This window comes from Papio anubis, unplaced genomic scaffold (genome assembly GCF_008728515.1).
Source record: "Papio anubis isolate 15944 unplaced genomic scaffold, Panubis1.0 scaffold577, whole genome shotgun sequence".
Taxonomy (NCBI): Eukaryota; Metazoa; Chordata; class Mammalia; order Primates; family Cercopithecidae; genus Papio; species Papio anubis.
In genome coordinates this window covers 16,008-29,318 of record NW_022165991.1, presented here as the reverse complement: position 1 = coordinate 29,318, position 13,311 = coordinate 16,008, and the positions used below count along the sequence as shown (strand labels likewise).

The window sequence follows — 13,311 nt, the reverse complement described above, 5'->3', positions numbered from 1 at the left end:
CAAAAAAATGAATAAATAAATAAAGCATAAAAAATGTATAACAACAAGATAAAAAATAAGAAGTGTTTTTATAATGTAAGGATAAGTTCAGATTTATTTTTTCCTACTTGTAACCCTGTGGTCCTGTGTTATTTGTTGAGAAAATATTCTATTCCACCTTAAACCACATGGCAGCCTTTGTCAACTATAAAGTTGCTGTGTATCCACGGATGTATTTTAGACACAATTTTCTGCCCAGTGGTTCTCTGTATCCCCTCTCATGAGGATGTTGTACTTTATATAACCTTGGAGAACCCCTTAAAATGTGGTAACCTGAGTCCTCTGTTTGTTGTTATAGGTTATTTAGTTTCCTTTTTTTTTTTTTTTTTTTTTTTCTTTCTTGAGACAGACTCTTCCTCTGTCACCCAAGCTGGAGTTCAGTGGCACGAGCTCAGCTCACTGCAACCTCCGCCTCCCAGATTCAAGCATTTCTTGTGCCACTGGTTTAGTACAAGAAACTCAAGCAGGAAAATTAGAATGACTTTTTGTCACAATTATTCTGATAATGTTAATAATACTTGTCAGATATTTTGCATATTACACATGAAGAAGTTTGAATCTCAGATAAAAACAACAAAAGTACATCAAAAGTCTTTAATGTAACCCGGAATTCAATCATCTTGTGTTGGAAAGATTGGATCTGAGACGTGTTTTGAGTGAATGACGCAAGGTGGCAATTGTAGTCACAACAATTTCCAGGAAGCCATTTTCTGCTCTTGGCTGGAGGCCCGCTGGGCGTCATGCAAGGTAGAAACAGCCTGCGTATGTCACCCTCCCATGATGTGGTGAGCATGTCAACTGCATGGGCAGGGTGCCACATAACATGACAGATGGAAGCACCTGCAACAGGGGTTATGGGCACAGAAAAGAACACGGAGACACAGAGAGGGAGGAGAGAGACAGACCCAGGGAGGGGAAGCCTCACTGATTCCAGGTCCCATGGATGGGATGAAAAAGAGAGACGCCTTCTAAACTCACAACCTCTCTTTCTAGGAGTCCACAGAAAACCTTCCCTCCTGGCCCTCCCAGGTCCCCTGGTGAAATCAGGAGAGACGGTCATCCTGCAATGTTGGTCAGATATCATGTTTGAGCACTTCCTTCTGCACAGAGAGGGGATCTCTGAGGACCCCTTATGCCTCGTTGGAGAGCTCCATGATGGGGGCTCCAAGGCCAACATCTCCACAAGTCCCATGACGCCTGCCCTGGCAGGGACCTACCAATACTACGGTTCTTTTACTCACTCCCCCTATGAATGGTCAGCTCCCCTGGGCATTGTGATCACAGGTGAGAGTGTCCGGACATTCTTCTCATTGTCACTGGGACACAGAGTGAATGATCCAGGACTTGGAAGCCCCGGGTGGTCATGAGGAATATGAGTGTGGGATTCTTATGGAGAGAGACTCACTTGGTGAGGTCTGTACCAACAGAGACAGAGAAACAGGAGACACAAGCACAGACCAGGTGTCATAACAGAGGACAGACACAGGGGCCACACAAGGAGTTAGAAAAGAGAGAAAGAAGTAAAGGAGACACTCAGACAGACAGACATGTCCCAGAGAGAGGTGCCCTTCCATGCTGACTTTGTTCAGAGACCTGGCACAGGTAAGAAGCTTCATCTCTGTGTTACCTCCACAAAGTGATCTCTACCAGGAGAACCCAAGAACACCTTTATTTCTCACCTTAGTTGGGCCCTGTGACCTCAGGCCTTGTGGCACCTACAGATGCCGTGTTCATTCTGACACCTCTGTCTCGTGTTCAGGGGAGCCGTAACCTTCTCACGATATCATGGCCCCAGAACAACAACCCCTGTGTGCTGTGTACTTGGGGTCTCCAGACTGGATTCTGAGGCTCATATTCCAAACAACCGCACATATGATAGGATTACTGACAGACACAGAGAGAAATCAGGGACATTAAAAAGCAAAGGCATAAACACACACAGAATGAGCCAGAGGAAGGAGAGTGGCAAGCTCACAGCCACATAAAGACAGAGAAACGAGGATGATGGTTTCCACCTTCATCCACGTCCCTGCAGAGGACGTGAACTCATCCTTTTTATGGCCGCATAATATTCCATGGTGTATATGTGCCACATTTTGTTAATCCAGTCTCTCATTGATGGACATTTGGGTTGGTTCCAAGTCTTTGCTATTTTGAATAGTGCCAACATAATCATATGTGTGCATGTGTCTTTATTGTAGAATGATTTATAATCCTTTAGGTATATCAGAAAACCAAACACTGCATGTTCTCGCCCGTAAGTGGGACTTGAAGAATGACAACACATGGACACAGGGAGGGGAACATCACATACCAGGGCCTGTCAGGGGGTGAGGGGCTAGGGAATGGATAACAGTAGGAGAAATACCTAATGTAGGTGACGGTGACGGGTTGTTGGGTGAAGCAAACCACTAGTGCACGTGTATACCTATGTAACAAAACTGCACATTCTGCACATGTAACCCAGAACTTAAAGTATAATTTTTAAAGAGAGAGAGAGAGAAAAGAGGGCAGAAAAATGGAGAAAATGATGGAAGGGAGCTGAGAAAAGCCCTAAAATCAGAGTCCTGAGGGAGAGGCACAAGGAGAGAGAAAGATGGAGATGTGGGAGATGAATTGCAGATATTCCAAAGACAACGGGACAGACTGAGAGGCAGAGAAAGACAAAGAGATGGAGACAGAGAGATGACAGATGGATAGATAGATGATAAATATGTAGATGATAGATAATAGATAGGTTATAGATACATAGATGATGATTGATTGATAGATGATACATAGAGATGATAATGATGAGGATAAATAGACAAAGAGATAGATACATGATATATAGAAATAGAGAGGCAGACAGATAGGTAACAGAGAGAGAGAGAGATGATACACAGATATAGATAATAGGTGATTGATGGATACATAGATAGTTAATTGATAGACAGATGATACATAGATATAGATGATAGATAGATAGATAATTTGTAGATACACACCAAATAGTTAAATAGACAATAGATAGATAGATAGATACATAGATAGATAAAGGATAGATAGATAGATAGATAATATAAATATGCAGAAAGTTTTGAACAAGACAGAAAGTGAGAGACTCAGAATTAAAGAAAAAGGAAGATCAAGTCAATCAATCCAAGGAGGGTCAGAGAGAATAAAACGGTACAAAGAAAAAAAACATAGCTAGGGATGGGGAAGTGAGGTCAGAGTCCTGGAGACACGGAGAAGGTGGAAAGAGGAAATAGACATGAAGAGAGACAGGGTAGAGGGTGAGAGAGAGAAAGTGGAAGGAGGAAATAGACATGAAGAGACACGGGGTGGAGGGTGAGAGAGAGAGAGCATTAGGCCATAGAGCAGGGGAGTGAGTTCTCAGCTCAGGTGTGAAGGGAACTGTGACAAGGAAGAACCTCGCTGAGGAAACTGCCTCTTCTCCTTCCAGGTCGATACGGGAAACCTTCTCTCTCAGTCCAGCCGGGCCCCACTGTTCACGCAGGAGAGAACTTGACCTTGTCCTGCAGCTCCCAGAGCTCCTTTGACATGTACCATCTATCCAGGGAAGGGGAGGCTCATGAACTGAGGCTCCCTGCAGTGCCGAGGGTCCATGGAACATTCCAGGCCGACTTCCCTCTGGGGCCTGCCACCCACGGAGGGACGTACAGATGCTCTGGCTCTTTCCGTGACTCTCCCTATGAGTGGTCAGACCCGAGTGACCCACTGCCCATTTCTGTCACAGGTGAGGAAACCAATGTCTTCCCCAAATAGTGGGACTCAGACGGACGACAAAGGCCACATTCAGGGGAGCCTCAGATGGCCATGGTGGTGTCAGCCAGAGATACTGGATAGAAAATACACAGAGCAAACATACAGAACGAGACAGACAGACAGAGGGAGGCAGACAGATCACATCAGGATTTGGGGCGGTAACTGCAACCCTACATGAAGCTTGCAGATAGAGCACAGGCCACAAAAAACACTTCCCAGTCTTTGTACAGAGGCCTACATGGGACACATCTAAGCAGCATCAGTGCTGACTCGGCAGCGTGAAAGGCCAGGCTCAGATTGGAAAGACTAGAGGTAGCATTGGCTGCCCACCATTCCCCATTTCCAGAAGCCCCCACATCTCACCAAAGAGTGATTTCCACGTGGGGGGCACAGATGTGACCATCGTTGGGGGAGCCTCCATGTCTCTTGATGGGAGGCATTTTCCACCCTGGACGTCTCCTGCTCCCTCCACACCTTGGAGCCTCAGTGGGGGAGCCTTCTCTGGGGACTCGGGGAGGGCCTCCTGGGACTCCCAGGATTTCCAAGCTAGATGACAACATGGCAGGTGGAAAGAGGCCCATTCCTCCATCCGGGGAGCCAAGCTCCATCCCAGGAGATGAGAAGAGGCTCTTCTCTTTGGTCGTTGGATCCCTGAGGGGACAGAGGCTCAGCACTGAAGACTGAGAAGGATGTGCCACTTCTCCACTCAGTGACCTCAAGCCAGACATGTTCCCTACAGACTTCCAGTGATTCTACATCAGCATTTAGGGCTGTGGCCACCAACCTGGGTGTTGGTCTGTAGGAACTTTTCATTTCTGACCTTCCATAACTGAGTTCTCTTCCTAAATGTGGAATGCCTTGTACTCCATGTTACTCTCTCCCCAGAACGAATGTGTGACTTGTCTGCTCTCCAGCCCTGTCATGGAGGTTGATAATCTTTAGGGAGCAAGAGGAGAAGGAAAGAACAAAGTATGGAACCATCTAGGTGCTGCTGGCTGAGGTTCCATTTGCCAGTGAAGGGACTGCACTCAGCCGAGGGGGCAACTCAGGGAAGTCAGCCGAAGGAGGGCATTAGATTAGAGAGAACTGAGCTCACCCAGTAAATGACCTCTTCATTAACTCATTCATCTAATATTTATTTCACACCTACCATCAGTTATCTCTGTTGCATGGCCAGGAGTAAAGGAGTAAACAGTATGGCCAAGCTTCTTGGTTCATGATGCTCACATCGCTGTGGGGTGGGAGAAAGAGGCAGAACATGAATGAATGAATGAGCAAATGAATGAATGAGTGAATGGAGGAATGAGTAAATGAATGAATGAGTGAGTGAATGGATGAATGAGTGAATGGATGAATGAGTGACTGGATGAAAGAGTGAATGGATGAATGAATGAATGAATGAGTGAATGGATGAACGAGTGAATGAATGAACTTATAGAATGGATAAATGAGTGAATGAATGAGTGAATCCTCAGCACCTGGTGAAAGTGCCGTGCACAGAATGAAATGAAGGAACATGGAACGTTGTCATTTGGAGCGTACAGGAGGGAACATCTCACTGAGAACTCACCAAGGAGATCACATTTAAACTCCGATCTTAGAGACAAGAGGGAATAAGCCCTGGGGAGTGTGTTGAAAGGAAGTTTCATGTACTTAGGACACTGGGGATGACCCTAATGTGAGAATAGGCTTGGTGTGTTCCAAGAAGTCCATGGACCTGCCGTATGGTGAGGGCTGCTCAGAATCCAGTGAGATTTCTAAATGTCCTTGTGCTTGTAAGGAGTGTGAGTCCTGTGGTTGCAAGTGGACTTGTACCTTAGGTCAAGTCCAGCAATTCTCTTTCCAAATCCTCTCTAACTGCCTGAACCACTTCTATCAACAACTGAGAGAAGAGTGTTAAACACCCCACTGTGGCCGTGGATTTGCCTACCTCTCCATTTACTTCAGCGACACTTCCTCCATGTATATTTGCAGGAATATTACTGGGAGTGATTAAGTGTAAATTGATTATATATTCCTGGTAAATTAAAAATACTATAAATTTACCTGCTTTTTTCCTAAATTTTATGCTTAATGTTTTCCACTGATTTTTCCCAAAGACTTATTCTGTCTAATTTTATTATAACTACACCACATTTCCAACAGTTAGTGATTGCTTGGTATATTTCTACATTGTTTAATTTCAAACCCTGTGAATTGTTAACACTGACATGTGTCCTTTGTAAATTTCAACAACGCACCTTAGAAAACAAGACTTGCTGACAATCTTTTGTTCATGTTTGAGCAGTTCTTCCAATCATATTTGTGTTATTATTATGTTGTGTTTTCCTGACTCCCTTTTTCCCACGGACTTCTTTGGTGGTTTTCTATTTCAAACATTCTATTTTTGATCTATGTTGTTTAGGAATACATATATGGTGTACTCATCCTGAAGTTGTTACGTATTTTTAAAACTGAAATTCATCATTTCAGAGATTAAACTGCAAATATAAAAACATATTTCCACTCTTCCTGTGTAAGAACAGGATTTTAGAGTGTATTTATTACATATGTTTGTATTTACTTACATGATGTTTTGTGGTATATATAATTCTATCTTTTCCAGAAATTACACAGGGGCATGTTTTCATACACGACTGTATGGTCCATATTCATTTTTGGCATAGCCATATTTTAAGTTCTTTCTCTGCTCTTAGTTATCGTCAGAATCTTCGACACCCAATCTGGTTTCGCTTTCCTTCTCTTTGAGACACAGTCATCAGAATTTCCTTTAGGGTCAGTGAGAAAAGCTTTCTTTGCCCTTTTATCTTTCAGTGCTGTTTCTTTCCTGTGTTGATCTCGGACAGTACTATGTAAGGAATTGTCGGTGGCTGGTGATGGTATCTTAGCTGGGTAAAGATGCTGTTCTACTGGCTTATGTTTTCCTTTTTTTCTGTGGGGAAAACAATGCTTGGCTCCCTTTGAATCCTTACCAGCTGATCCTTTTCCTCCGGCTAAGCTGAAGGGTTGGTTATGCTTTTATGTAGCTTTTCTGTAACGTTGAACGTGAGGTGTGTTTAATTCATTCTGCCTGGCATTCACTGCATTTCTTGAACCTATGGATTGATGGATGTGTCTACTTCCTCCAAATAATCAACAATTGCTTCTTTAAAGATTGCTTCTGACCTGTTTTCTCATTCTTTCCTTTTGGAAGTCAAGTTAGGAGCATTCTAAAACTGTTGTCAGTTTTTACCCTGTCACAAAACTGCTCTTTCTTTTTCAGTTGTTTTCTTTTTCTGTGCACTAATATTGACAGTTTCCTGTGGCGTAGATGATAAATGCTCTCTTCACTGTTGTGTACACAATATTTTAACTAATTATTCTGCTTTAAATTTAATGTTGACTATATCTAGATATCACAATTGATTACTGTGTACAGACTTTCTTTTCTATTTGTATACATTTATGGGGTACACGTGTAACTTTGTGACATGAATATATTGCAGAGTGGTAAAGTCAGGACTTTGACTATATCCATCACCCAAATGCTGTACATTGTACTCGTTAAGCAATTTCTCATCACGCATCCAGGTCCCACCACCCTCCAGCCTTCCAAGCCTCCACTGTCCGTCATTCCACACTCTACGTCCAGGTGTATGCACTACTCGCCTCCCGCTTAGAGTGAGAAGACGTGGTGTTTGTCTTTCTGAGTTGTTTCACGTAAAGTAATGGCCTCCAGTTCCATCCATGATTTTTTTGTTGTTGTTGTTTTGCTTTGTTTTGTTTTGTTTTTGAGACGGAGTCTCGCTCTGTCGCCCAGGCTGGAGTGCAGTGGCCGGATCTCAGCTCACTGCAAGCTCCGCCTCCCGGGTTCACGCCATTCTCCTGCCTCAGCCTCCCGAGTAGCTGGGACTACAGGCGCCAGCCGCCACGCCCGGCTAGTTTTTTGTATTTTTTAGTAGAGACGGGGTTTCACCATGTTAGCCAGGATGGTCTCGATCTCCTGACCTCGTGATCCGCCCGTCTCGGCCTCCCAAAGTGCTGGGATTACAGGCTTGAGCCACCGCGCCCGGCTACATCCATGTTACTCCAAATGACAGGAGTTTATATTTTATGGCCGAATACTATTTCATTGTTTATACACACCACACTTTATTAATCCAATCGTTCTTTCACAGTCACTTAAATTGATTTCATGTCTTTGCTGTTGCAAACAGTGCTGCAATAAACATACAGGTGCAGGTGTTTGTTTGACATAAGTGCTTCTTCTCCTTTGGGTAGACACCCTGCAGTGGGACCGCTAGGTCGAATGGTGTTTCTATTCTTGGTTCTCTGACAGATCTCCATGCTGTCTTCCACAGAGGCTATACTAATTTACATTCCGACCAACAGTGTATAAGAGTTTCCTTTTCTCTGCCTCCTTGCCAACATCTGTTACATTGGTTCGCATTTTCAGTAATAGCCATTCTGACTACTGTAAGATGATATCTCATTGTGGTTTCAATTTGCATTTCTCTGATGCGTCGTGATGCTGAACATTTGTTCATATGCTGTTTGGCCATTCGTATGTCTTCTTTTGAAAAATCTGTGTAAACATCCCTTTGCTCACTTTTTAATGCTATTATTTGAGGGCTGGGATTAGTTGTTTGAGTTGCCTAGAAATTGTAGATGTTAGTCCCCTGTCGGATGCACAGTTTGCAAACATTTTCGTTCATTCTGCAGGTCGTCGGTTCACTCTGCTATTATTTCCTTTGCCGTTCAGAAGCTCTTTCGTTTACTAAGTCCCATTTGTCTAGTTTTATTTTTGTTGCCTGTGGTTTTGAGGTTTTACTGATGAATTCTTTGCCTAGACCAATGTCCAGGAGAGTTTCTCTTTGCATTTCCACCTGTGATTTTATAGTTCTGGGTTTACATTTAAGCCGTTAATTATCTTACGTTAATTTTTGTGTATAATGACAGGTATGAGTCCAGTTTTATTCTTCTGCCTATGACTATTTAGATTTCTCAGCACTATTTATGGAAAAGCCTATCTTTCCCCAGTGTATGTTTTGTTGACTTTGTCCATGATCATTCACTGTAGATATGAGGCTGTATTTTTGGGCTCTCTATTCTGGTCTATTGATCTCTGTTTCTGTGCCTGTACCAGCACCGTGCTGTTTAAGTTACTATACCCTTAGAGCATAATTGGAAGTCAGAGAGCCTGATGACTCCAAGTTTCTATACTTGCCTAGAATTGCTTTGTCTATGAGGCTCTTTTTTGGTTCTGTATGAATTTTAGGATTGCTTTTTCTAATTCTGTGAGACCTGGTGTTACTATTTTCATTTAAGAATTGCACTAAATCTGTAGATTGCATTTTAACAATATTAATTCCTATGATCCATGAGCGTGGAATTTCTTTTCTTTTTTTTTTTGTATCATCTATAATTGCTTTCATGGGTGTCTTACACTCTCCCTGGTAGAGATCTTTCACCACCTTGGTTAAGTGTATTCCTCAGGGTTTTACTTTTGTGTATCTATTGTAAATGGGTTGCCTTCTTGATTTGGTTCTCAGTTAGATCACTATAGGTGTAGAGAAATGCCGTCGGGTTTTACACATTGATTTTGTATTCTGAAACTTTACTGAGCTCATTTTTCAATCATAAGAATTTTTTCAGAGTCTTTAGGATTTTCTAGATTTAAGATCATAGCATCAGCAGTAGAAATAATTGCACTTCCTTTTTTCTAATTTAGTTATGTTTTATTTCTTCCTGTGGCCTGATAGCTTTGACAGGGCTTCCAGTACTGTGTTGATAGGGAGTGGTGGATGTCTGTGTCCTTGTCTTGTGCCAGTTCTCAGAGGAGTCAGAGTCATGTTAACTTTTCCCTGCTCAGTATGATGTTGACTCTAGGTATGTCATCTATGGCTTTTATTACTTTGAGGTATATTCTTTCTATGCCTAATTTTTTGAGGGTTTTCATCAGGTAAGGACGTTGAATTTTTTTAAAGATGCTTTTCTTTATGTCTGTTGAGATGATCACATGTTTTTGGTTCTGGATTCGGCTCATTCTTCCAGGTGGATGACATATGCCAAAAAAGCACTTAGTCAGCCATCTTGGAAACAAGCATCTCAGATGTTTTCTTTCTCTACAGCTCATTCTTCCTTACCAGTGTTTTCCATTTTGTACTTAATTTTGTAAAGAGAGTAAATGATATAATTTCCACATATGTTTCCTCTGCCAAATCTGACTCACTGTGCTTTCTTTCCTTGTATGCATAACCTGCCCAGCAATACACACATTATTACATCTAATGTTCCACCCTGTGTGTGTGGATTTCTTTTTGTTGTTGTTGTTGTTCTTCTTATTCATGTTCCCTTGTCCTCCTTCTTCTTCTTTTCTATTCCTCTTCATTCTCCCCTTCTTCTCTTTCTTCCTCCTCTTCTCTTTCTTCTTCTCCTCTTCTTCTTTATTGCTTTGGAGAATTAGTTTGGGAACTATTTTGAAATGTAAAAAAAAAAAAAAAAGTGTATCTTCAAAAGAAATTTCTGTTTGTGGCAAAAGGCTTCTGAAGGTGCTCAGGATGATATAGGGAGAAGAGGGGATCCGGACAGGAAGAATTTTGTGAAGGTGAGATGGGGAAATAGCTCCATTTCAGAGCTCCTGGGGAGGGAGGGGCCTAGCCCACATGGAAAAGTCTCTGATCTTACCCCCAACCTCCAGCCCCTGTTCTCCAGGACTATACTGTGGAGAATTCCATCAGAATGGCTGTGGCTGGTCTGGTCTTCCTGGCTCTTTTGGCAATGCTGGCTAAGACCTGGTTCAGTCATGCAGGGACACAGGTGGAAATGGAAGAAACGTGACTGAAGCTGGCAGGAGTGAATGGCGGACTCCTAGTGAACGGATTCTGGTTGCAACCCCCACTGCAACCATTGCTAACATGGATCTGAGATGCATGGAGACCCAAGTCTTTGTGGGAGCTTTGCAAAATATACAAGGAATACCTTTCTTAAATATTCAGGGAACACTTTCTGAAGGTCAAAGAGGATAGGTGAAGGACACAAGGGAACTCTCAATGACACACTTGGACCCACTCACAGACAACCCACATAAAATTCTTTCCAGGTCTCTGCGGGATCTTGGACTGTGTATCTTCTCCATTTTCCTCACTATTACATCTAATGTTCCACCCTGTGTGTGTGGGTTTCTTTTTGTTGTTGTTGTTGTTCTTATTCATGTTCCCTTGTCCTCCTCCTTCTTCTTTTTTATTCCTCTTCATTCTCCCCTTCTTCTCTTTCTTCCTCCTCTTCTCTTTCTTCTTCTCCTCTAACTTTTGACTTGTTTTCTCAGCTTCTTCTCTTGAACTGTTGGCTTTTCTTCCCACAGTTTGCCTTATGTTAATCTTTGTGATCTAATTTCTATATATATATGAACCCAAATGTCTAAAATAACCCAAATTTAAAGTGTTACTTTCTGTAGCAATGACACTTATCACCACAGAGACAACCACAAAGTTAAAATCTTTCAAGAAGTGTCAAAATTTTGTGTTACATGCTTTATTAAATCTTTTGAAACTCATATGTCCTTTAATGCACATATTCCAAATTTAGAAGAAATAATTTTGAAACACTATGAAGTTAATAGATTACTATTTTTCTTAATGAGTTGTTTAAATGCCATGTTATTGCAAACACAGCTTTGTTCTGAGGCCATGATTAAAATAGTGACTTTTGCCTTCTTGGTAGTCTCAAGGCTTCTTTTTATACATTGACCTGTCACATCTCCAAACTACTCCAGTATAAATTACACTCTTGGCTGTTAATTTTAAATTTTGAACATAGTTTTGGAGTCTTAATACATTAAGAGAAAGAACTCAATTTTTGCCCCGGAGAGAAGTTCAAATCAAATGTCAACAGCCAGAATGTTCATATGTTGGTCTTTTCCAAGCCTTTGGAATTCAAGTAGTGTAGGTACCTTCTTAGCCCATCTGCACAAAAATACTTTGTAGCCAGTACTGATTCACAGAAAACTAGGTAGTCAAATCTTCGAGATGTTTTATGCTGCAAATAATCTGACATAAAAAATACTTGTAAATTAATGCATCAGAACAATTTCACCTGTTGTAAATAAGGTAATTACAACTCAGAAATGGCTGCAGAACTACATTAAGCAAGCCTCCTAAGAAACAATTTTCATGAAAGTGAAGAAACCTAGACATTCTGTCTGTGGGAGATTGGCCAGATGGGTTTCCAGTGTGTTGTATCAGCTGTGACTTTTTTCATGTTCTTGCCACATTTCATGTTCTACCACAATATCCACTAGTCCATCCCGAATAATTGTGAGGAAACTCTGTCCTTGGGAAAATATTAATTTGCTACAGACAGAGATGATACCTCAAAGTCCCACTATATACATCGAGGGGATCCACAAAAGTCCATTCAGTAAAATGTAGTCGGCATCTTAAGGTAGGCTGATTCCACCTCTAAAAAAGTAGGTACAACATCGGGTTGATTTTTCCAAAGAAAAATGGTGATTGGCCATCTTTAGTCTCAATGTAAACGGTAATACTGATGAATGTGGAAAAGGCAGGGAAGAGGATTGACAGTAAGTGACACTCATTGTTTTCATCTGAGCTTTGAGACTGAAAGAGGAACACAGGAGTGAGGTGTGTGGGAACAAATCCCTTCTTTTTCCACCTAAACAGAGTGGAAATTGGACACTGAGATTTGGTGTACAGCAAAACACTAAGCCCATAGTTGGGTTAAATGCGGTCATGTTGTACATCCTGGTTTCACAGCAGACACTGGAGGAAAACAGCCGGTATTCATAAGAGGCTGTCCCTTGGGTCATTGCCCAGAATATCCGGAGTTGGTGCTCACAGCATTGGGAACCGTCCTGGACCAGACAGGCTCTGAATATGGGGGCACCAAACTCCCCAGGGCGACGCCTCCATGCACTCTTCTCACCTCAATTCTTGACCGTTTCCCAAACCTCTGACCTCACCTTCATTCTTCCATGGTGAACACGCTAAAGCTGGCCTTCAAAGCTTGAGACAGAGGAGAATTGGGCTTCATCTCTGGTAACTACAAGTAGGGAATGGAGACTCAATTCTGGCCTGAGAGGAGGGAGAAGACCCTGGATCCCAGTGTGGATGGGAAGAAGTATGTGTTTGTTTTTTGTGCTTGGATTCTGTGTCCAAGCATGTCTGAGATATGATAAAGATGAATCTTCCTTTCCTTGTCCATTTTCTCATGCCAGAGAATTGGAATCTTATATTCCACTAACTCCTTTATTCTGTTCACCCAGACTCTGTGAAGAAAGGAAAAGATGTGATACTCTAATTTTGCTCCATTTGTCTAAAATGGGTAGGCTGCAGCTCCTCATGAAATGATACCTTTTCTAGCTCTTATTGGAGGTGTCTCAGGACTCACTACTTCACGGGACCTGCAACTGTGTCAGTCTGGGGAAACTGCAAATATTCTTGTCTTACACTTGTCTCCAATCAATTGTGATGGACGCTGGTGACCTGCAATAGATGTCATGGCAGG

The 13,311-nt window shown here is 42.2% G+C and overlaps 1 protein-coding gene across 1 annotated transcript; it reads left to right on the top strand.

Moving 5' to 3' along the window:
• Positions 1–393: 393 nt before the first annotated feature.
• LOC116273348 (killer cell immunoglobulin-like receptor 2DL1) lies at positions 394–5,152 on the top strand. Its single transcript, XM_031662353.1, has 2 exons — positions 394–1,323; positions 3,485–5,152. The coding sequence occupies exons 1-2, from the start codon at positions 870–872 to the stop codon at positions 3,805–3,807; spliced, it is 777 nt and encodes a 258-aa protein (XP_031518213.1). The 5' UTR covers positions 394–869; the 3' UTR covers positions 3,808–5,152.
• The last annotated feature ends 8,159 nt before the right edge of the window (positions 5,153–13,311 follow it).